Source organism: Daucus carota, chromosome 3, assembly GCF_001625215.2.
Source record: "Daucus carota subsp. sativus chromosome 3, DH1 v3.0, whole genome shotgun sequence".
Taxonomy (NCBI): domain Eukaryota; kingdom Viridiplantae; phylum Streptophyta; class Magnoliopsida; order Apiales; family Apiaceae; genus Daucus; species Daucus carota.
Window position 1 is genome coordinate 55,739,777 of NC_030383.2, and position 25,927 is coordinate 55,765,703.

Sequence of the window (25,927 nt, forward strand, 5' to 3'; positions counted from 1 at the left end):
TGCAATAGGTATGTTTGTTCTTCTCTAATACAACAATATTCTAAAGTGTTACCATAGATATTAAGAAATGTTATAATAGGAATTTTAAATTAATAAAATTAATATTTTAAATGTTATAATAAGTAAAATTCTAAAAATCTAGAAAAAAATTACTTTAACGAAAGTCTAGATTAAAACCCGGATAAATTAAAAAAATTAAATGTATTTGGTATATCTATTTAATGGTCAAACTATCAAAATACCGCTGACTAAAATAAGTATTGTCTCATATTAACATTTTATTTTAGAAATTTTAAAAAAGAAATAAAAATTTTAAATTTATTGACGTATCTTTTATTTAATATTATAATATATGATAAATATAATAATTAAAATAGAAAACTTACAAACACATAGCACTAAGGCGAAATGTTGAGCGGGCTTCTCCCCCCAAACAAAAACCAAATTACTTTTAGTTTCCCTCTAACACAAAAACATACACAGACATACGCTCAAAACACACACACACAGACGGACGCTCTCTCTCAGACTCTCTCTCGAGCTCCCTCTCTCGGCTCTCTCTCTAGCTCTTCACACTCTTTCTCGAACTAAACTCTATCACGAAGAACAAATCGAAGAATTGGTATTTGAATACGCAGTTTTGTGGCTTCAATTAAAAGGTTGTTATTGTTTATTTTATGATTTTGCAGGTGATTAGAGCTTTAAATTGTTGCTTCAACTCATTTTCTTCGATTAATTTGTAAATTCTTACACATTTACACTTCTGCGATTAATTAGGGCTTTGTCCTCTTAAAAGTAGCTTTTATTTTGATATTTCAGGTGGTGATTAGAGTTCCAAATTTGGGGCTTCTAGTGTAGAGCTGTCATTAAGGTAAATTGGAGTTTGCGTGGAGCCTGTTCGATTGCATCTTGTTCAGTGCAGTTACTGGTGTTTCCCCACACGCTACTAACCTGATTGTAAAACAGGGTACAACGATATTAAGTCACTACATGAGAGCTCTGGTGCATCCATTCGGGTTCTTTCAAATGGTATATTCTAGTTTTGAATAGTGCTATATGGATTCCTATAATAGTGTTATATTTCTAGTTGCAACTTACATGCTTTTCTTTTGAATGTTTACATGCTTCTAATTGAAATAATAAATTGTGTTAACTTTTAATTTGGGAAGTTACTATGTATTTTTAAAATGAATGTGCTATCTCTGAGGTATGTTAAGACACTTTGACTCTTTTTGATCACCGTCTATCTTTTAGTATATTGTTTTTGTATTGATTAAGTTGCCAGATTGAGGAGTTTATTTATTGGATCAGACATTACAAGAACGCAAGGATGAATTTTGGTTTCTGCAATTTTCTTATAACGGAAAATAGTTGGCTTCATCCTCCAAAGATCAGATTGCTCTTCTATGGGAGGTACTTACCATGCTCCTTACTACATTAATAATTCTTTGGGTGACTGGATTATGGAAAGGATCTATTTGATGTTATCTATGTATGTGTGATTGCATATTCAGAAGGTCGGTACTTGATATAGACTTATATTTACAGACTTAAAATCTTCCTGTCATGAACTCTAAAGACGAACTCTAAAGACAGACTTGTAGTCATGTCATGTGTGGTCATTTTTTGGATTAATGTAAGCTAAAACAGAGGAACCTGATGAATATAGAAGAATGAATCATTTGCTTCAGAGAAGAGTGAAAAGTTGTAGTCATTTTAACTTATTTAGGGACACTGTTTTGGGACGACTGGTAACGAAACATTAGAATCTTAGTAATTGTTGGAATTAGCTGTCAGCAAATCTCATGCCCACACTTTCTCTATTTCTGTTACACAAAGCTTCAAACATTGATTTCATGATTTTTTAAACTTTCATATCAAAGTATACAACTTCCTTTGTTCTGTTCTTGTAAGAAACAAACTGGCTGTCAGAATTTAGAGCAGTTCTGGTTTCTACATATTTGTCAGACAACTAATGTTTCGCCTCCACTAACCGTATCTGAAATTTTGTTGTTGCTTCTTTGTAGGTCACTATATGATTCAAAAGTTATTCATTCGTTTCTTTTATGTCACTATATGTTCTTATTTTTATGCAAAACTTAGCACTCTGAAAATCCTTGTTGTGATTTTTATACTGCTTACTTAAAAGTCACAGAAAATGAGAAAATTTGTCCGAGTTATGGAGACTTAGGCAATTACATTATCAATAAATTTCCTTCTGGTCCGAGTAATCTAGAGTATAAAATCTCCTCTGGTTATATTGATATACTAGATTCCGCTGTCATTCTTAAACTTCAAGATCGTTAGTACTTAAATAACATGTTTTTCTTTTGGTAGATAGGAGGATTTCTCCAAGGACAGTAAAAGATTTGAAGGTAAATAGTGGTGGCAGAATTTTAGAGAACATTTGATGGTTGTACTTCTCAAGGTAGAGGAGATCAAGAATGGAAGACTTGCAGCAATGCTTGTGATGCTCGGATTATTTATGCTTTGTTAAATGTTGGCATTCAGTAGTAGGGATGTATATTTTGGATGTTGATATTGGAATGTAAGGAAATCTCTGTATTCAAACCGTACCTTTCAATTTGATAATTTAAAAATTATTGATGTAGCTATAAAATGTGTTGTGGTTTATATTTATTGTTATTATTTGTTAAAAGCTGCTGCATAAACTGTTGCCTTTGCTGGCTAAGGCAACGCCGAAAATACTAACAGCCCAAAACCGTTGCCATTTCACATTTTCAGCCTGTTGCAACAATTTATGGGCCTCTGGCTACGTTTTTGAAATGTTGCTAAAAGCCATCTATGGCATAGTGACAGTGAATACTAATGAGGAGTTGGACTCGGTTGATGATGATCAAATTCCGAATGATCACATATATTTAGTAAACAAAATTGTTTTAGGCTGTTTATTCTTTTTGGTCATCAATGATTGGGAAGTGTTTATCAAATAAATTTTCTTAATTAGCAAACCATGATTGAACTTTAAATTTCCAATACTAAGCAGCAAAACAAAAGCAGTCATATCAGGATGCACGTTCTTCAAATGTCTAAACAATGAACCCAATAGATCATATGAAATTTACTCATTTAAATTTTCATTAGCTAAACTTGCTTCGTCAAATCCTTAAAGCACACTTTATTACGTGCACATGAAATACATAAAATTTTCATTAGCTAAACTTACTTCGTCAAGTCCTAAGTATTTGGAGACTTGAGACTTAAAGCACACATAATTATGCAATACATAATATATATATAATTTTCATTAGCTAAACCTGCTTCGTCAAGTTCTCAGTGGTCGGGGACTTTTGGCCGTTTGTGTTTTCTCCATTTTCAGGCTTCTCATCGTCACTTTTATGGTCACTTTTATAAGAAGCGTAAATGGCTATAGCCACTGAAACAACATAAATGAGCAAAGCAAACCCAACAAGCACGCCAAGAACCACCACGGCAACCGTGGATTCTGCACACCCACACGAGAGCAACCCGACTCGAATTTCAATTATGTACACAATTGAAAGAGACACCGAAACTATCCCAGCAACTGACGCGCATGCAGATAACGCTAACATGAACTCCTTCAAATCAAGATGAGGCCTCGTGAAGGCATAACTACCAACTCCGTCAAGGTAGAGATGAAGCTTAAGTACCTTGGCAACAATGCTTGACAAGAGGAAGCAAGAAAATGCGATAACTTCAGAGAGAACAAGCTTTTTGGCTTCTCTAGGACCTGCACGACACTCGTGTCTCGAATCCAGGCTCTTAATGTCTGGCGTAGCCAAGGATAAGCCCACAAATACAGCTATAGTGAGTAGGGAATTCACGTTGACAAGATCATCCAGGAGTTTTAGATGAACATCTTTTACATCAAGTTCTTCTGTCTTCTTTTCGGCTTTACCCATGTCAAGGCCTTTGTTTGCAGACCAGCTTCAATTCTGAGAAGTAAATCTGAAAGCACAAGAACATATTTAGGAAGATTGTTACCATTAGAAACCAAAATATATTGTACACAAATTAAGAAATATTTGTGTTATATGGAACATACCTTGTCACACTAAGTGCTCTGGATGAGTGAAGTGTAGTGATGAACATCAAGTCGTGAGTGACGACTTAAATAGCTGAGGAAACAGTTCATAAAAATAATTATTTCATCGGATTGGTTGGTGTGATGTGAAAGAAATTAAAGAACGAAGGCCTACTAATTAATTAATGAATCCACGGGATCAGGTATATAAGTCAGAAAGTGATTAATAACTTTTTTTTACATGTATAGTACTCCCTCTGTCCCATTTAATTGTATACGTTCTTTTTAACTGTTCGACATGCATTTCAATGCTCTTATAAAATATAGTTCCGTAACTTATTTTTGAGATTTTCTTTTTCTGAATAAAAATATAACATCCAAACTTTAATTCAGAAAAAATAAATTTTAAAAATAAATTACACAACTACAATTTACAGGAGCATTAAAGTCCGTGCCGCGTCCCCGTCCACCAATGTATACTACTCAAGGGAGTATAAATAAGCTAATTCTCAATGAATTATAAGCAGGCAAAATTAGTTTTGACCAAACTGCACACTCTATAATTCTTACATTGTCTTCTTGTTTCCAGAGTTTTCAATCTGGAAGAACACATGGTTACAAGACTATGACCCTTATCTGGAAGAACACATGGCTAGGGCTGTCAAACGGATAATTCGGATACGGATATGCCTATATCCGTATCCTTATCCGCAACTGTCGGATTCGAATACGGATAATATCCGCTTTATTTCGGATACGGATAATATCCGCTTTTTCCCGGATACGGTTGCGGATATTTCGGACGGATGTCGGATATTTTTGATGATTATACCGTATTGATGATGATTTTCGAACAATTTTTTTATGACTAAGCTCAAATGATACCTTTATATATGTATAAAGTATTTTAGTATTTGTATGATTATATAAATTTTGTATAAATGTATTATTTAATGCATATACACACACTACAAGCTAATAACATAAAATTTTAATTACGTATAATTATATATTATATAATTTAAATATCATATATGTATTTAGTTTCGGATTCGAATATCACGGATTCGGATACGGATAATATCCGCTTTTTCTCGGATACGAAAAATATCCGCTTTTTCTCGGATACGGTGGCGGATTTTTCGGACGGATTCGGATTTTTCGGATTTTTTTGACAGCCCTACACATGGCTAGGAGACCCTTGATCTTTTGTTTGTTTATACATCTTACCCCACGTCACTATTGCGCGTCACTGAGTGCGTCAAATTTGTCTACTTCAATATTAAGCCCTACAGTGTCCCTGCTTTCAAAGTTGTTAGAAGTCTACCAGATACACCCTCCGTCCCCCTCAATTGTTTACATTGTAGGGGGACACGGAGATCAAGACAATGAATGAAAAATGAGTAAAGTTAGATGAAAAGTGGGTAAAGTGGTGGAACCTATCAATATTTAATAATAGATTTGAGATTGTAGAGGAAAGTAGTGAGTGTAATAGTAGTTTTTATCGTTTAATACTCCCTTTGTCCCAGTCAATTGTATACGTTTCTTTTTCACTGACACGCTTTTTAAGGCTCTTATAAAACATAGTTCCACAACTTATTTTTAAGATTTTTTTTTTGTATAAAAATATAAATGTTATACTTTTATACAAAAAAAGAAAATCTTAAAAATAATTTACAGAACTATACTATATTGAAGCATTAAAGTCCGTGCCGCGCCCCCGTCCCCCAGTGTATACTATTGACTGGGACGGAGGGAGTATGAGATAGTGGGATAAGATAGTTGGTGTAATGATGAAAAAAACATACTATTTATAGTAACATAAAGAAATGAGAGGGATATCCCAAAATAGTAACTGTAAAGAAATGAGAGGAACAGAGAGGAGTATTATAATCTGAAATTTAGCAAAAAATAAAGAGTAAAGCTACCGGTCCTCGGTGACGGTAAGGGAGAAGAGGTCGTGGCACACAAGATGTTGGTGTTGTGGTAGAGCTCTTGTACCCCTTTGCGGGAGGTCGGGAGTTCGACTCCCCATGTGTGCGTGTGTAATCAATTAACAAATTAAAAAAAACGTGGCACACAGCTTTAGTTCTCTCGCAAAGTTTGATTTTATAATTTATTTTTAAAAAATTTTCCGAATAAAACTTAAACATTTAAATTTTTATTCTGGAAAAAAATTAAAAGATAAGTTATAAAACTATATTTTATAAAAAAATTTAAAATGTGTGTCAGTGAAAGAGTATATGAATGAACATGACAAAGAGAGTACTCCCTCTATTTTTAAATATAAGTCGCTTGACTTTTTGACATACACTTCTATATGCTTTGACCGTATAGTTAAAATCAATATTATTTATAATTTTTTTTAATAAAAATATGTGATTAATATTATAATTCAAAAAATTCATTTTAGAAAATAATGATTTTAGCTATGCAATCAAAAAATTTAGAAGTGTGTGTCAAAAAGTCAAACGACCTATATTTCAAACGAACGGAGGGAGTATATATTTAAGTGAAGGATACCTACTACATCTAATTAATTAGAAGAAATAACGCTTCGCGTGATTGAAAAAGATTATTCAATATAATTCTTTTAAAGATTTATATGTTAACGATTTTCAGCTACTTTTAGTTTGATTTTATGGTTAAAACATATGAAAATATTTATAAATAATTGAAATATTTCACTATATTTCAATATAATTCAAATTTTGAATATTTAAAAATGGTCAAGAAATGCGAAAGAGTGAATACCAATGAGGAGTTGGACGGTTGATGATGATCAAAATCCAAATGATTACAAATCTTTGGTTACAACAAAATTGTTATTTCTAGGCCTTTTTTTTTTTTTATATATTTCAAAATTTTTTCAAAATAAATTTTGTCATATGAAAATCACCCCACCATGACCTCCATCTATTATTCCAAATTTATTACTTAAATATTAATATGTTCCACCACTTTATCTACTTTTCTTCTTTTTTTCATTACTTTACTTTATACATTTTTGTTAATCTTTGTGTTCAATACTTCAATACAAACTATATATTCCAGAAGACGGAGGGAGAATCAATGATGGGTAAGTGTTTATGCAGTCAAACCTCCTATAAATTGTTCTTAGCGAACCATGATTAACCTTGAATTTCCAAATGCTAAGCAGCAAAACAAAAACAGTCAGGATGCATGCACCTTTCTTCAATTGTTGAAACAACGAACCCAATAGATCATATGAAATTGCTGAATTTAAATTTCCATTAATAGCTGAACTTGCTTCTTCAAGTCCTTAAAGCACACTTCATTATGTGTACATGAAATACATACAATTTTCATTAGCTAAACTTCCTTTGGCAAGTCCTTAGTACTCGGGGACTTGAGGACGTTTTCATTTTCTCCATTTTCAGGCTTCTTATGGTCACTTTTATAAGAAGCGTAAATGGCTATAGCAACTGAAACAACATAAATGAGCAAAGCAAACCCAACAAGTACGCCAAGAACCACCACGGCAGCAGTGGATTCTGCACACCCACATGACAATTTGCCGACTCGAATTTCAATTATGTACACAATCGAAAGAGACACCGAAACAATCCCAGCAACTGACGCGCATGCAGATAACGCTAACATGAATTCCTTCAAATCAAGATTCGGACTCGTGAAGGAATAATTACCAACTCCGTCAAGGTAGAGATGAAGCTTAAGTACCTTGGCAACGATGCTTGACAAGAGGAAGCAAGAAAATGCGATAACTTCACAGAGAATCAGCCTTTTGGCTTCTCTAGGACCTGAGCGACACTCTCGTCTCGAATCCAGGCTTTTAATGTCTGGCGTAGCCAAGGATAAGCCCACAAATACGGCTATAGTGAGTAGTGAATTCACGTTGACAAGATCATCCAGGAGTTTTAGATGAACTTCTTTTACATCAAGATCTTCTTTCTTCTTTTCCTCGTTACCCATGTGAAGGCCTTTGTTTTCAGACCAGCTTCTGAGAAGTAAATCTGAAAGCACTAGAACATATGTAGAAATTTTGTTACTGTTATTATAAACAAATAAATAATTTATACACAATAGTTAAGATAGATTTGTTTTAAACGGGATATACCTTGTTAGTTGTTACAGGGGCTCTGAAATCTGGATGAGTTAAGTTTAGTGGTGAACATGAAGTCGTGACCAACGACTTAAATAGCCGAGGTAAACGTCCATATGATAAATTTCATCAGATTAGTTGGTGTGAAAAAATTAAAGAACGAAGGTCTACTAATGAATGAGTTGACCCAACCAAATTTTATATATCAAGTTGTGTATCACTTGCGTGGGAATTTTTATATTAATTCCTTACAATTGTATCAGAAATCTTCGCAGTGGTTAGTTGTTAATAGGTCGATATGAACTATTCGATATCTCAACTTAAATCTGGTTCGAAAATATGATACATATCTCATATTTGTTTTGAAAATGATCTAGATCTGATAAAAAAGTTAAAATCAGTTGATATATGATCCTCGATATGAGCACTCCTATATCGCTTGGATTAGATTTCATATAACTTTTCATAATATAATCCTACGTACCCAAATACCTGAATATGATCTATTATTCATGTTCAATTCGAACTTATATACATATTATATTTTTAGGGTCAAGGATGCAAGGGAGAGAAGAATTATAATGTTCCAATTTCGACCATTACAACGCAATATTAGTTTGGTTTATATATTTATGACCAATATTTTATTAATAAACCCAATTAACAATATTTATCACTATTTATCACTAGAAAATGTTGTGTTCTCCGTATCAACTAGTTATATATATGTTTGAATTATATTATAATTTAATTTTGTTATTAGTCAATTTTAACTTAAAGATAAATATATGTTTAAAATTATACAATAATATGTATATTGTATAATATCTAGTATATAAAATAATATAAGTATATTATATATAATTTAATATGATGTATAATAGATAAAGTTATATATATAATTTCATATTATATAATATGTGTATTGTATATTTTTTAGTATATAAAAAAATATATAAGTATATTATATATAATTTAATATGATGTATAATATATAAAATTATATACAAACTTAAATGCGAATTAATACTTTTACAAATATAAGGAGGTTTGTGTGTTCTGAGAGTGGACTCCTAGGTGGGCCTTGACAAGATATAAGTGGGGCTGAATGGACGGGGGTGGGCCCTATCGGGAAGGTGGTGAGGTAAAGTATTTGCTCTTGAGTTTGTCATAGGTCCTGTTCGGACTTCGGAGCATTAGTGAGGCATCAGTGAGCCCGAGATGGATTGAGTGGCGTCAAGGGTGGATCACGGGTGGGTGATGACAATTTGGAGGGGGTGATTGACATATAGTCCTATTTTTTTTTAGTTCGCATTTTAAGATTCATATTTTGTGGTTTGTATTTCATCATTAATCTATATAATATTATATATTCGGATTTATTTCGGGTTTCAGATCAGTATACCTAATATCTAAATTCTAATCTGAAAATTTAGTTCAATAAATCTAAAATTTCGGATATTGAAACGGATATGTGTATGATCCGGTTATTTTTACATCCTGTTCTTTTGTGGGTTTATGGTCAGATCTCAAGTTTCAATTTTAAGACACTTTCACAGAGTTGTTGCAAGTCTACCAAATACAGCAGTATAATTTAAAACCTAATCTGAAATTTTAGTAGAAAATAATAATATTTCTTTAATTGACTGAAGTGGCCGGCTACACTTATTCAATAGACTGTGATCCGCATGACACCGATTTTCAAATATTTTATTTATAATTTATTGGTCCTTAGAACATCTTCAAGGTTAATATCTAAATTCATTAACTTTAATATTTGACGAAAGTGATTATACAATTTTTTTACTAACAGTAAAATACATTCCATGGCTGTAATCGATACGGACTGTCCGATGTCTCGGTTTATATCCGGCTCGAAAATATGATAAACCCGTATAATATATGATCCCGGATATGAGCACACCTATACCCGCTCAGATTTGGTCTCATATAACTTTTCATAATATGATCCTACCCGAATACCCGAATATGATTCACGGTTCATATTCGATTCGAACTAATATACATATTATACTTTTAATCCATCACATTTGTAATTAAATAGTCATCATTTTATAAAATTTTAATATCTTGTTTAAGTTTATATCTTCATAAAATATGATTTATTTAATGTGATAATGCTTATTATCTTCATATATATTTAATAAACGATATATACCAACTGTTGTGAGAGGAATTGATACAACACCCCCAGAACCGTATAGCACAATTATAGGGATATCTGTTACAACTACGAAAATCACGGCTAGCTCTTAGGGGCTGCCGTTAACATAAACTAAAGAAATTCAAATGAAAAACAAGTGTGTTTAAGGGCTGAGCTTGCAAAGAACCAAACAACGAGGCCGGAATTATGGAATTCCGTCCTGCGATTGCCCGGAAATGTACGCCACAAAGGTTACACGTGCCTCTCTTTAGAGTGTAGAACTCGTGAGTTTATGAATCCGAAATTCGATCCCTTTGCAAGGTGGCTACATACCCTATATTTATAGGAATCAAGCCCATGTAGTTCTTGATTTAGGACTCTGAAGAGATAAGCTCTTATCCCCTTTAGTTTAGGATAAAACAGCCTTCTTTCAATAGTTATCCAGCGGAATCCCACTCCAAGTAGGTCATTTGAAGCCTTCATCTTTAATATATATCCGAATATTTGCACCAGATATGTATATATGTTGTAATTATCTCCAAATAAGCATGATTATCCTTTAAATGGTGGATATATACCAGCTGATATACTCCCAATCCACCTCCAATTCGTCCTCCTAGAAACAAGGAATAAGAGTCCTGCTTGGAGTTTGCCTGCCGTTCTGCCCAGGCGGCGGAAGCCCTGCCAGCGGCATCCCCTAACTGCAACCCTGTAGCTGCAAGCCAGGATGCGCTTAGCGGTAACCCCTAGCAGAGATAACCCCTAAAGCGCCTTCAGGTGCAACCTCATGCTGATGGCAGCCTCCATTATGCTTCCAATGCAAATTCGTATACCTTCTTGAACACCTTCAATGGCTCGCCCAACCATGGTGAAGCCCAATATCATTTACCAAATGACTCCAGTAAGCCCAAATGAAACCCAAATAATATGATGGGCTATAAAATAAGCCCAAGAAATTTTATGGCACAACACTCACGTATTCAAGAACTTAAATTTAGTAAACACACGTGTGCATAATTAGATGGAGTATATACATCCTATTGTAAAACTGTGTGATGTTTCACTAAGCCCAAGTAAACCAAACAGCAGAAAACCCAAACTGGGGACTTTCATTAAGTGAACTAAATTGGTTATCAATACACAGATCTGTCAGTGTTTTGAGTAGTCGTCCATTATATCACTACTAGAAATTTCATTATTCCCAACGAAATATTATGTTGGCAAATCAAGAAAATCCGTTGGTAAAAGAGATTCCTAACGGAATGCCCACTGAACTGGACCGTTAGAGTATACGTTGTTGGGAAGCACCTCGCCAACCGAATTAGGTGTCCGTTGCTAAGTTAGCAACCGAGTAGTAACAATCTAGTAACAGACCTTTGTTTTGCAAAATAACAAAAGAAACACCATCCCACCAACAGAATATTTTGGTTGGCAATTCTAGCAACAAATGCCCAACGGGAAATCCGATGTTAAATATAGTCAAAATTGTTAAATTTAACAACAAAGAACTAACAGACTCTTTCAGTTGTTAAATTTTCGTTAGTAGATATAAACACATTCTGTTGGTATGCATGCTTAAATACAGTGCAAATTTTTCATTTTCTAGAATTGTTCATTTTTATGTCTATAGAAATGCAAATAAAAACAACAAAAGTGTACACTTTTCACATAATAAACATTTCTTTACGATCTTCAAAATGAGGTAAGAGTTACCCGATACAATAGTGTTCAAGTACTATATCTAAAAGGAGCCATCAATTACTAACGAGGCTTGAAAACTAGCTAGTACTAACACGACCATAGCTATTCGATTCTCCATGGCTTTCATCTTATCCCCATCACATTTAGTTCTTCATGCAACTTCTGATTTTTTGCATCAGCAAAGGATGGACAGCAAGGAATCTCCGGCTTATAAAAGAGAGATTGCAATGAACCAACTCCATGGACCTTGTTATCTCTTTTTTTTTTTTCACACATGTATTGGTACTTGTCATCCACCTGCTCTCATGAATAAATTGATATCTTAGATAATCTTATATGTAGCTACCAAAAACTCAAGTACTTGCTAAAAAGCAGTTTAACAACTTTATGATATCGAATGCAGTGAAACCTAGAATGCAGACACAATCTCAGAGGCCTTAAGCCTATTACTTGACTTCTAATTAATTGAAGATTTGTGGGCATTTTACAGAAGAACTCCTGAATACTATATGATTTACATAAAAATGTCAAGAATCCACCGACTAAAGTTCTAGTCAAATTCTTTAAATTCGTAACTAAAATTCAAAGGTAAAAGTTAAAGTTTTGTTAGAGATTTCTACATACAATTGACAAGCATATTTTATAACAAAAGTTTCAATTATTGAAAATTATCTAGAAGCAACAACAAAGAAAAACTCTGCTCTCACTATATACTTCTTCCAGAAAACACCCAAACTCTTCAGTAAAACTTTTTCCTTGTGGTTGGGAATGCAATGCAAGATCAACAAGAGATAACATCTTAAGTGCCTTGGCATCAAATTCATAGATTAAGTTAGCACTATGGCGCACAAACTTGTTCTGCATACTTGTAAATGCATTAAGCAACGGTACTTGACCTTAAACAAACAAAACAGAACATCAAAGTGGAAAAATGAGGTCTCTCCTCATTGAAGTTCCATAATCAGGCATGCATATTAATAAATTCATTGTTAAACATTATAATTTAGGGGAAGACAATCATATTTGCTATTACCGAATCTATTTTACGACATCAATGCATATATCAAGTGTCAACATAAATTTAATCTACTAGAACCAATAACACAACTTGTTCCTCAATTCAATTTCACAATAAGCTGCCCATTCAGAACAATAATTACTTGTTAGATTATATACAAGTATACCAAGAACCCCCCATAATATAATCAGCAAATGTCAATTAAAAACATAAAGGAACAAAACTATACCTGAAGACTTGCACGAGATGACCTCGAAATCGGCCTTTTCTTGTTACCATCTCCTTGCTAGCCGCTACTGCCGCATCAGCTGTTTTTCCAGCTACTAATCAAAGTGTTAGATTCTGAAAAAATGAAAAAAAAAACAGGGGATTACATACACACACATCCAAATCCAAAACCCACACAAATAACAAATCAACAAATAGAAAGAATAGGAAATCAACAAATCGAAACATGAACATGAAACCCGTATAAAAACATACATAAATCTAATTGTAAAAACATCAAAATCGAACCCACATAACTTATAAAACATGAAAATCGACCAATCGAACCCCAAAAATCAACATCATACTAGAGAAAAGCGGAGTAAAACCCTAAGGGTAACTAATTTGATAACTAAATCGATGGATCTACACAAAAAAATTCATTCTCGAACAGCAGCGTCATAAGTATGATCATTTTGAAGCTTTAGAGGTGGCCGCCGTTACAAAACACACCTAAAGATACACAAAGAGAGATAGAGTTTTGGGAGAGGCCGGACTAATTTTGGGGGGAGAGTTTTGTGAATTTCGGGGTTGGGGTTGGGGGAAATGGCTGGGGGAGATTCACAAAACGAGGGAAAACTTTTGGCTGTGCCGGATTTTCAATATTTCATCGAAGGCTAAATTAATATTTTATCGTATTTGACTAAAAATTCACACACTAAAAGAAACTAAATTGTTTTAAAATTATTTTAATCAATATTAACACGTTGAAATAACATCCATACAGTTTGGATCGTCCAAAATAATTATTTTAAGATTAGTTTCATATTTCGTATAAATATTCTATTAAAGACTAAGTAATTTGACCTCATATGACTATAAAATTCATACACCAAATTAAAGGCTAATTTTTTTTCAAAAAATTTAATCAATATTATCACGTTACAATAACATCTGTATGGTTAGATCGTAAAAAATAATTTTCAAAAAAATAGTTTCGTGTTTCAGGTAAGTATTCGATTAAAGGCTAAGTAATTTGAACGCATTTGACTACAAAATCCACACACCAAATAAAAGGCTATTTTTTTATAAAAAAATAATCAATATTATCACGTTACAATAACATTTGTACGGTTGGATCATCCAAAATGATTTTTTAAAAAATAATTTCATGTTTCGTGTAAGTATTTCATTAAAGGCTAAGTAATTTGACTGCATTTGAATACAAAATCCACACACCAAATAAAAGGCTAAATTTTTTCAAAAAAAAAAATTAATCACTATTATCACGTTACAATAATATCCGTACGGTTGGATCGTCCGAAATGATTTAAAAAAAACAGTTTCATGTTTTGGATAAGTATTCGATTAAAGGCTAAGTAATTTGACCGCATTTGATCGCAAAATCCACACACCAAATAACAGACATATTTTCTTAAAAATTATTTTAACCAATATTAACACGTTATAATATCATCTGTACGGTTGGATCGTCCAAATTATTTTTTAAAAAAATAGTTTTATGTTTCGGGTAAGTATTCCAATAAAGACTAAGTAATTTAATTGCATTTGACTACAAAATCCACGTACCAAATAAAAGGCTATTTTTTAAAAAATTTTAATCAATATTATCAAATTACAATAATGTCTGTATAGTTGGATCATCAAAAATAAAAAATATTTTTATGTTTCGAGTAGGTATTCGATCAAAGGCTAACTAAATTTACCGCATTTGACTACAAAATCCACATACCAAATAAAAGATTAACTTTTTTTAAAATTTCTTAAATATAAAATTTCTGGTTAAGAATGTAATATAAAATTTCTAGTTAAAAATGAGCCAATTAACAATTATGTTACATGTATAAATTCAAGAAAATTACTTAATATTTACAATACATATCAAAACCCATTATATTTTTGGCCTTTTCCTACAACCCAAATCAATTTAATGAACTAGAGCCCATTGGGCTTTAACATGACACACTGTCAACTAAGAGACTGGAATTGTATTCGTGTATGTGCTCATGTAGTGTATATCAATTGTTCATGTAAAAGTAAAACCAATAATCAATTACTAACGGAACTGTTGGTATTTATCAACGGAATATCAACGCACGTAATAACAGAAGCTTTCGTTACTAGTCTGTTGCTCATTCCTTGGCATTTTGTTACTATTTCATTGTGTGGCTAAAATTCCTAACGGAACGTCTCGTTGGTAAATAAGCGTGGGTATTTCGTTGCGACTTGGTTGGCAGAACATTGATTAGTCAAATCGTTACAAATCCGTTGGGAACTACCAACGGACTAATTTCCCTTAGGAAATTCCATTGGTAGAAACGCTTTCTCTTGTAGTGTATAGTGTGTTTGACTTTTTACATGTATTTTTAGAAGTTTTGATCACATATTAAAATTGGTGTTTTTTTAAAAAATTCTGAATAAAAATATTTATATTATATATTTTTATTCATAAAAAAATATAATTATTATTTGCAATATATTCAAAACATATCAAACGACTTGTATAGCGGAATAGAGAGTCCTTGACTATGAATACATATTGACAACCGGAGGATTAGGCCATCGATGCATGAACCTGGCTGCTTTTCCTTCTTAAACCTGACCTTTTTCCAGAACCTTAGCATGATCACTCTTAAACGAAGCATAAATAGCTATTACCATCGACACAACATAAATAACCAAAGCAAATCCCACAAGTATGCCAAGACACAACACGGCAGCCGTGGCTTCTCTGCACCCGCACGATAGCAACCCGATTCGAATCTGAATTATATTCACAATCGAAAGAGAAAGCGAGATTATCCCAGCAACCGAGCCGCATGCAGATATTGCTAACATAAATTCTTTCAAATCGAAATCTGGAGTTGTGAAGGCGTATTTATCTGCCCCGTCAAGGTAGAGATGAAGCTTGAGTACCTTGGCAACGATGCTTGACAAGAGGAAGCAAGAAAACGCGATAACTTCGTAGAGAATCAGCATTTTGGCTTCTCTAGGGCCTGCGTGACACTCTTGTCTCGAATCGAGGCTCTTGATGCCTGGCGTAGCCATGGATAAGCCCACGAATACAGCTATAGTCAGGAGTGAATTCACGTTGACGAGATCATCGAGAAGTTTTAGATGAACTTCTTTTACATCAAATTTGTCGTTGTTTGCCATGTTGAGTCTTTTGCCTTGTATTGATTTAACGAGCGAGCGATGTGTAGTGATGAGTGTGAACTGTGAAGTCATGACTTAAATAGCTGAAAAAGCATCTTTAGCAGTCTCGAAAATACTAGTGTCGAATTAGTTAGATTGCGAAAGAAAGTAAAGATTAAAGCTACAATCAAATACAATAAGCTAGAAGATAGATCGTGTCTCGCATGCTTTAAACAAAAAACAAATGCAACTTCTTCTCATCTTAAGCGGGAAATTTATTTTCTTGAGATTCTTTGAACTAAATGTACAAACCTTCAGAGGACAGAGCAGCGTAATACTACCTCCGTCTCAATATACAGTTCTTTTTGACTTTTTACTAGTCAAATTGACTATACTTTAACTGAAATTTATATATATATATATATATATATATATATATATATATATATATATATACTACATAATTGGAAAAAAAATAAAAAAAATCATTAAAAAGTAAATCTAGCCTATTTTAATATGTAACTTTCTATTTTCTAAAATAATAAATAAATATTTTTTATAATAATTGGTCAAAAATTAGTCAATTTGACTCCTCGAAAAGCAAAGGAAACATTTAAATTGAGACGGAAGGAGTACTAATTTCCTTTTAGGGCCCATAAATATTTATTATCTAAATATATTGGTTTATAGATCTTTAGTTTGCTCCTATGCACACAATAATATAATTTTTTAATTAGGTGATTGATTTATATTAGTCAAATTTCATTAATAATGATTTTGTGTATACATAAAAGTCACTATCAATAAAAATCGACTCCCTCCGTCACGCTGGATATGTATATATAGGCAAGTGCTCAAATGAGAACCCCAACTATTATGAGATCTGAGATCTAATCTCAACCACACATTTTTATCCCTAAATTAAATCACGACCACATATTTTAAATGTTTATTTTATACTTCATTTCTTTCATCCACCTCTCTACCATCCATCCACCATCATACCACTCACTACAGCTACGCACCGGCCACTACTTCACCTTCAACAGCCACCACGCCGGAACACTGCCAGTCTCCCCCTACTTCTCCCCCCTGATTACAGTCCGCCTCCAACCATCAACCTTCTCTGCCAACGTTGTTCTATTCTACGTCGTCGTCGTTACCACTACCTGAGTTTCTACCATCCCCTCTCCTCACTTCTTCATCACTCTTCATCGATGTTGCGACCTTCGACCTGCTAGCCTCGGCTTCTCCGATTTACAACCCAACCACCATAACCCTCCTTCCATCCCTTCAAAATCCCACAAATACGACAACCTCAGTTGTGTCTCTATTCCGCGGCAACTCCGCCGCACCGATCACCGGTGGAAGATTTGTAACCTGCTGTAATATGTGCTCAGATCTACAAAAGTCGTCGGTGGTGATTTTTTATTGCACAGCAGGTGATTTTATGTTATCTTTTGTTGATTTGTATTGATTTTGGGTCACTTTGAAATCTGCCTGGTGATTATGTGGCGGCGGTAGTGTGCGTATGGCAGTGGTGGTGGGCCTGGTGGCGGAGGAGGCAAGTGTGATGATTAATGGTGGTTTTGCCGGATTTTTTTGATTGTGGTGATTTTTACTAAGATCTGGTGATTTATGCTTGGATATGGTGATTTTCTGGCAGTGGTTGTCGGTGGTGGGCAGTGTGGTGACCGGAGAAGGTGGTGGTGCGGTGGTTTGCTTTCTGGTGATTTTATAAAATTCGATGATTTTCTGCTGACAGTGGTGATTTTTGACTTCCGACGGCCGGAGGCGGTGGCCGGAGATGGCGGTTGCCGGTGATCTGAGGTGACGATCGGAATAGGAAGAAGATGAAGGCAGGTGATGAGGATGTGGGTAAAATTACTGAGTGGTGATGGATGTAGATGGAACTTTTGAATGAGTGGCTAGGATTAGATCTCACATCTCAGCTTAGTATTGGTTCTCACTAGAGTATGACTCTGTATATATATATATAGAGTTTTACTCCAATAGAAACCTCCTTATTCTAGAAACTAGAAACTATCATTAAATTTCTAAGAGAATATCACTAAATTCTCAAACAACCCCACTTTCTCCTTCTTCTTCTCCAACCCACCAACCCTCCACCCCACTTCCGGCAGCTTCACCCTACCACCCCCGCCAAGTCTCTGCTACTCTCTCCACCTCCATGCCGCCCGACCCTCCATAGCCACCACCTCCATGTCGGCCTCCATTATTTATATCACCACCAAATCCAACCCCCCTCCGGCCTCCACCGCCCCTTCCATTCCATCCCCACCTCCACCTGCACCTTCGTCCTCACCTACACCTCGGTCTTCCTCACCTACAGTACCGTATATCTAGCTTAATGCCGATTTAAATTCCAGATCTTTGCCAAAAATCTGCCGGACAAAGCTAAAGGCTCCTTCCATGTCCACCACCTCCATCTCCACCTTCACCTCCATTATCTCCACCACCGCAACCACCACCTGAATCGGCAACTAGAACAGATTCAGAAATTCTGAGCAGTTTCCGCAAGTTTTCACTAATTCGTGCAACACATATCACTAAATCGTAAAGAGAATATCACTAAATTGTACTGAGGATATCACTAACTTGTATTGGTTTCTAGTTTTTATTTTAAAAGTGATTTCTATTTGATCATGAGCCTATATATATATATATATATATATATATATATATATATATATATATATGAGTGAGGTTCCAGAGAAAACCAAAGTATGGAGAAAACCGAGAAAACCTGTATTAATTACGTATATTGTACCGTATTCCTTTTTTAATTGCAATCATAAATATGAGGACAATCCTAGACAGAATCTGGTGAATAATAACATATCTTCTATTTATGGTATTTCCAAAATTCAATTATGTATATCAATTAATGTGAATTACATTTCCAAAATTCAATCAATTAACTTGATTTCTTAATAAATATATTAACTTCTAATAAAACACTTAGTGGAATCAACTAAATAATAAATTTAGCAAACATAAGATTCTACTAAACGTCATACTAATAAATACATTGAGATTCTATTAAAAAATTTATTAATATTCTACAAAATGTCATATCAATATTATTAAGATTCCACTAAGTAATTTACTAATGACACTAGATTTCTATTATTTTAATATTCGATATATTTATTCTAACATTTATATTAAGTTATAGGCGAATCACTTAATAGAATCTTAATATTATTAATATATTAATATATATAGAAGATTCTCTAAAATATTTTATTATTTCTAGTAATAAATATTTGTATCGTGCAAGATTCTTTTGGAATATTTAATTTTTCTTGTATAAATTATTCACATTGTAATATTCTTTTGACTCTTCAAATATTTTTAAATTAATATTCTTTTGAAGAATTTAAACTAATTAATATTATAGAATCCTAATTTAAAAATTATAATATTATTTAAAAGAACACTTCAAGAAACATTCAAATGTTTAAAAGTTATAGGTGAAACACTTAATAGACTCTTAATATTATCAATATATATTGGAGATTCTCTAAAATATTTTATTATTTCTAGTAATATATATTTGTATCGTGCAAGATTCTTTTATAATATTTAATTCTTGTATAAATTATTCACTCTATAATATTCTTTTGACTCTTCAAATATTTTTAAAATAATATTATTTTGAAAAATTTCAAACTAATTAATATTAAAGAATTCTAATTTAAAAATTATAATAATATTCAAAAGAACACTTCAAGAATCCTTCAAATGTTAAAAGTTATAGGTGAAACACTTAATAGAATCTTAATATCGGTAATATATATAGAAGTTATTCTAAAATATTTTATTATTTCTAGTAATAAATATTTGTATTGTGCAAGATTCTTTTGGAATATTTAATTTTCCTTGTATAAATTATACACCCTATAATATTCTTTTGACTCTTCAAATATTTTTAAATTAATATTTTCTTTGAAGAATTTCAAAATAATTAATATTAAAGAATCCTAATTTAAAATTTATAGAAATATTTAAAAGAACACTTCAAGAATCCTTCAAATGTTAAAAGTTATAGGTGAAACACTTAATAGAATCTTAATATTATCAATATATATAGGAGTTTCTCTAAAATATTTTATTAATATATATAGAAGATTCTCTAAAATATATTACAAGATTCTCTAAGATATTTTATTATAAATATTATATGTTAAATGTAAAATGTAAAATGTAAGATGTGAAATAGTAGTTTTTAAATCTTTTCAAGGTGAATCTTTAAAATTTGAAATTCAAATTGAATAGACATTAAATGATTGATTAAGATTTGGAGAATGTATTAATGTCTGATTGATTTGGTTATATTTATGTTAGAAAATTACCATATATACGCTAGATTTGATTAAGATAATTAAATATTAGAATACAGTATATTATCAAACAAGAATACGTGATCAACGGTGATGAGAAGGGTTCCTCAGTTTTCTTGATAAGCTGGGTTTTCTTAGGATCTTCCGCCTCCGCGTATATATATATATATATATATATATATATATATATATATATATATATATATATATATATATATATATATATATATATATATATATATATATATATATATATATATATATATATATATATATATGAACTCGACGCAGAAATCAAAAAAGTATATAAAGTAATGGGAAAGAGATTGAAAAGTAAGTAAAGTGATGAGATCCCTCAATTATGTAAATTGGTAGATTTGAAAAATATATGAAAGTAGTGGATGAATGAGATTTTTATATTATAAAAATTTGTTATCTTGAGAAAATTTTCAAATATATAGAATTGAGTGGGATATAAAAGATCAAAACATATAGAAATCAATGAGACAGAAAGAAATACCAATTAAATTAAAAAATATTTACTTCTATGTGTACGTCAACCAGAAAGGCCCTAGTTATATTTTTTTGCTGATAATCTTCTTTAAATATTTTGGTACCCACAACTACAAGAGCAAATGCATGCGTGACCATTGCTTTATACTCCTTCCGTCCCATTTTAGTTGTCACATTTCGTTTTGTGCCGGTCAAATTGACCAAAGTTTGACTGAAATTTATTAATATTTTATCAATTGAAAAAATAAAAAAAAATATGTCATCGAAAATAACTTTTAATCTACTTTAAGATGTAATTTTCAGTTTTTTAAAATAATAAAAGAGTGACTTGTAATCTTTGGTCAAAAATTAGTCAATTTGACCAACAAAAAAGAAAATGTGACAACTAAAATGGGACGAGGGAGTACTCAGTTCCTTTATAACCAAACGTCACCATCGGACGTCACTAATCGCATATATTTGTGTATTTCAGCCCTACGTATCGGGCCTACTGAAAAGTTGTTGCAATTCAAGTCTACTCCCTCTGTCCCAGTCAATTGTATACGTTTCTTTTTCACTGCTCGACACGCTTTTTAAGACTCTTATAAAACATAGTTGTACAACTTATTTTTAAGATTTTCTTTTTTTGTATAAAAATATAAATGTTATACTTTTATACAAAAAAAGAAAATCTTAAAAATAATTTACACAACTATACTACATTGAAGCATTAAAGTCCGTGCCGCGCCCCGTCCCCCAATCTATACTATTGACCGGGACGGAGGGAGTACCAAACACTAGAATAATTCAAAGCTTTAACAAAAGTTGTCCCCACTCGTTTGTTAAATTGGGCTGTCATTCACATGACTGATGACTCCACTATAATTGAGGTTCAATTATTTGAAAACTTACAGACCCTGCAGTTTCGGTCGTTGTCGACAAACTTTATGAAGCTGCCATGCACTAGAATTTAGATTGTGATATCAGATGACATGAGTGTAGTCTCCCTCCTGAATTTGTCGAATAGTTAATTTTGGAATCGATATGTTGAATGAACTTAAAATACATTTTTATAATTAATCCCCTCTTTAACCAGCTGAATCAACCCTTGCGGGCATTTTTGTCTATAATTATAATCAACATATTCTTGATAATATATTATATTTATAGCAACGTGATAGAATAATTACATATCATTTATAGAACATGGTCAACATATAAATGTGTTCGCCAAGTATTACATGATATCTTACGGTTCCAATTTAGCTTCCAACATCTTTATACCATGGACATCCTTACTCCCCAGTGACAGAGTCTTCAACTTTGGCCCGAGTATCTATCTGATTGACAAGACCACAATAGTCCTGATCCTGATCCTGGGATGCAATGTCATTAATCTCAAAATCATCAAGATCACCGATGACCAATCCCAAGCCGTTAGCACTTAGCACCAATGTTTTGACTTTTTCATGCAATAATCCTCTGACAGTTTTGGAATTTCTTTAATAACAAGGCTCTAACTCAGGAACTAGATTATTTATATTTAATGTGGAGATTACAATAATATTTCATTGTTGATGTGCTTCTTTACATTTTGTGAGGAAACATATCCACAGTTGTTACATTTACAGCTCAATTGGCAATCCATATACATATTTTAGAGCACAGCTGTTAAAAAAATGAAACAATCAGTAGATCTAGAGATCGCAAATGTAGTACTTGTGTTCGTAATTTTGGACTATATGCAAGTAGCTGATTTTTCATTGATAATCTCGCGGATTAGGAACAAACAAGGTATGCGCTAGATATGACTGCATACGGAAAAACTTTCTGAAGTAAAAGTAATAGAAGATCTCTAGTAACAGGTTGCAGAGGTGCTTCAAGCAGAGATTTTTACTTGCATTCCCTATCAATACTTGATCAGTGAAGGCTTTTGAGCTGTGTTCTTTTTACTTGCATTTCCTATCAATACTTGATCAGTGAAGGCTTTTTACCAGTGTTACTCAGAAACGACCTGTTCTTAAGAATAGTGTAAACAAAAAAAATATAGAGATATATCTCATAAATAAATTCAAGTCCATACTCTCAGCTCCTCTCATATTGAAGATAAGAAAAGCTATAAATGGCATGCATAGTTTGTTTTCTTTATAAAAGAATGATCAATCCACAATTTCCCTATTATAGGAGCTCACTTTCAAGTTCCATAAATCAGCTAAAAGTAATTTTTGTTCTCTGAAATTGTTCATCTATTGCACGACCAATTTAGTTCTAGCGTGGCCATGCGTGATTTGGAATTGTTCCGTTAAACCAAGATGTGCCATCAAGAGCCAAACATGAGTAATCAGCTCGCCCCCGCGTCTTATTTGTTGTGCATGATCTTTCCATGTACAATGACATGCAGCATATGATAGCATCTCGATCCACATATGACTCATCATCTCCCATTTCTGCTGCTTCTCCCAGAGCTCTCCACATTCCAGTGACTGCAATAGTTTGGCAAGCTTGCAAGCATCAAATAACACAGACTTGCTTCTGTCTCCTTTGACTTCATGAGGTGGAATTATAATTTCAACTTGAAGTAATTTTGTGCATGCCTCGTCCTCGTCTGGCGTGATTTTCAGTTCTTGGAAAAATTCAGTTGCTTCAGCACAAGTGTCTTGAAATCTTATCTGGCCAATTCCATTAGGCAACATGAACGGGCGCTTAACCAACAGATACAACATATAATCTGATAATAATTTGCTTATTCTACAGTTTGAATCAAGAACAGAATCAGGATTCTCTGTCTTGTCAGTGAAATAACACAAGTCTGTGGCAAGATGCCACAAAAGAATGCTGTGATCAAACTCAAACTCAACACTCCATGTAAACTTCTCAGCACATTTATACTTCGCGAGTACATATTCACCCCTGGCGCCACATAATTTTTTGCACATGCGGAAATCAGAAGCCCCTTTAGATTTCTCCACAAGTTGACTGAATATAGAAATGTTGATTTCAGTAGGGATGTCCACTGAATTAACATCCTGATAATCATCTAAAATCTGGAAGACATGGTTTTTGATGAAATTCCATATAGTAGCCTTGTTATTTAAGCTAGAACTCAGCAGGTTGTATTGTGCCATTGAGTTGGACCATTTCTTCTTGCTAGTAATCCAATTGAAACAAGTGATGAACTTATAGATAAAGTCGATTAAAGGGTTTTTGAGCTTACTCAACAAAAGTAGTGTCCAATCCGACGAAAGCAGCAGAAGAACAGCGTATACCTCAAGGCCAATAGCTCCTACGAGCAACACTAGTGAAATACACAAATCAACTGCTTTATATGATTTCCAGTCAATAAGGCAAAAAACTATCAGCCCAAAAGCGGTTGACAAAAAGCTAGTGGCTCGCAGAGCTACTCCCCATATGGAATGAATTATAGATGCCTTGGTGTAGAGAACATCATACATGAATCCTAGCTCCACCTCAATTACTTTAAAAGCATTGTCCCAAGAACTCTCTTGAAAGAATGACAAACTTTTTTCAAGGTCCTGAAAACTAAGAATCAAATCTGCAAAGAGCCTCTTGAATGTTAGAAAAAACTCATACGCAGCATTCAAGATGCTTGCATTTGGAATGATATCATTCTTTCCAGTGGCATACTTATGAGCCACCGGTTTAGGAGCTTCACTCACACTCCAAGATAACTCAAACCCTTCCTTTTCTTTCAATACATATTCTTCTATAAATTTTGAGTAGTTTGGACCAGGATCAGGATTTGGAAGCAACGACTCTCGAAAATGCTTACTACTTGCAGATCTTAGAATCCAAGTCCTCTCCCCATACTTGATTATCCCGGCTACAAATATTGGCAAGGCAACAAAATTAAGTGGATTAGGCTTTAGGGCTCTTATAAAAACGTAAAACGCCACAAATACTTGGACAAAAAGTCCAAGTAGATGCCTAAGCCACAATTCATTATCTTCTAATGAGTATGCAGTTATAGTATCCGGACCCCCAAGGTGTACCAGTAGAAATGGCGCCCAAAAAGCTATGATCACGTAGTGTTCATCCATAGAATCATCTTTTAAATTTGTAGCACTATCTCCATTGGAGAGGACACCAAGGGCAACAGTTGCAACCCAGTCAGCAGATAAGTACGCGAGCCAGAGGACAACTCTGATCCAGTTTCTTGTGCTGTATTTTCTGCGGTTGCCAAGAGCAATGAGTACTATTTGTAAGAAGAGACTTAGCAGGACCATGCCACGAATCTCGAATTTGTTCAGTACTGCGTCCAGTTTTCCGGAGATCATTGCATTTATGTCCTTTGATTTTTGTACACTCTATGATATTAATGGAAATAACAAATGAGCTAAACTTGTTAAAACAAAAAACATAGACTCTTGTGCTACAGCCTGCATAATAAGGTTGAGGCAGATGTTAAGGCCGTTTCTAGGAAAAATCAACAGAACTGTTCAAGACAAAAGAGTGAGGACAGTTATATGTTCTGTCATTTTTGTGTATTTGAAAAACTGCAAGACCATACCAAATATATTCAACAATTAACAAGTGATGCTTTCAGAGAAAAATGCTAAGCATATCCTTTTGATGAGAGGACAAATATATGCATAGCAGAGTTGAGTTGGGTACAAAATATAGCTTGTTTCGAACCCAGGACAACAACAGAGGATAAGCTCTTAACCACTTGAGCTATTCAACCGTGCTCTAT

At 33.4% G+C, this 25,927-nt stretch overlaps 4 protein-coding genes and 1 long non-coding RNA gene across 7 annotated transcripts; 1 reads left to right on the top strand and 4 right to left on the bottom strand.

The window, feature by feature from the left end:
• The first annotated feature begins 440 nt into the window (after positions 1 to 440).
• LOC135151328 (uncharacterized) lies at positions 441 to 2,933 on the top strand. 2 transcript variants are annotated; one of them, XR_010290113.1, is made up of 4 exons: positions 441 to 659; positions 820 to 1,029; positions 1,312 to 1,413; positions 2,338 to 2,933. It is a non-coding gene; the product is annotated as an uncharacterized LOC135151328 (long non-coding RNA). The 2 variants fall into 2 exon arrangements; XR_010290114.1 differs by having other exon boundaries at positions 2,342 to 2,933.
• Positions 2,934 to 3,071: 138 nt separating this feature from the next.
• LOC108211661 (uncharacterized) lies at positions 3,072 to 4,204 on the bottom strand. The gene is made up of 2 exons (XM_017383317.2): positions 4,049 to 4,204; positions 3,072 to 3,951 (listed from the first exon to the last, which is right to left on the bottom strand). The coding sequence occupies exon 2, from the start codon at positions 3,903 to 3,905 to the stop codon at positions 3,273 to 3,275; it is 633 nt and encodes a 210-aa protein (XP_017238806.1). The 5' UTR covers positions 3,906 to 3,951; positions 4,049 to 4,204; the 3' UTR covers positions 3,072 to 3,272.
• A 3,047-nt stretch (positions 4,205 to 7,251) lies between these two features.
• On the bottom strand, positions 7,252 to 8,281 carry LOC108213250 (uncharacterized). 2 transcript variants are annotated; one of them, XM_017385022.2, is made up of 2 exons: positions 8,127 to 8,281; positions 7,252 to 8,031 (listed from the first exon to the last, which is right to left on the bottom strand). In XM_017385022.2, exon 2 carries the CDS (start codon positions 7,979 to 7,981, stop codon positions 7,361 to 7,363), a length of 621 nt encoding a protein of 206 aa, XP_017240511.1. In that variant the 5' UTR covers positions 7,982 to 8,031; positions 8,127 to 8,281; the 3' UTR covers positions 7,252 to 7,360. The 2 variants fall into 2 exon arrangements, with proteins under 2 accessions (XP_017240511.1, XP_017240512.1); XM_017385023.2 differs by having other exon boundaries at positions 7,252 to 8,022; positions 8,127 to 8,244.
• Positions 8,282 to 15,814: 7,533 nt separating this feature from the next.
• Positions 15,815 to 16,378, bottom strand: LOC108213188 (uncharacterized). The gene has a single exon (XM_017384958.2). The coding sequence runs from the start codon at positions 16,376 to 16,378 to the stop codon at positions 15,815 to 15,817; it is 564 nt and encodes a 187-aa protein (XP_017240447.2).
• Positions 16,379 to 18,597: 2,219 nt separating this feature from the next.
• Positions 18,598 to 25,511, bottom strand: LOC108212719 (uncharacterized). Its single transcript, XM_017384437.2, has 3 exons — positions 23,606 to 25,511; positions 18,802 to 18,927; positions 18,598 to 18,704 (listed from the first exon to the last, which is right to left on the bottom strand). The coding sequence occupies exons 1-3, from the start codon at positions 25,509 to 25,511 to the stop codon at positions 18,598 to 18,600; spliced, it is 2,139 nt and encodes a 712-aa protein (XP_017239926.2).
• Positions 25,512 to 25,927: the final 416 nt, after the last annotated feature.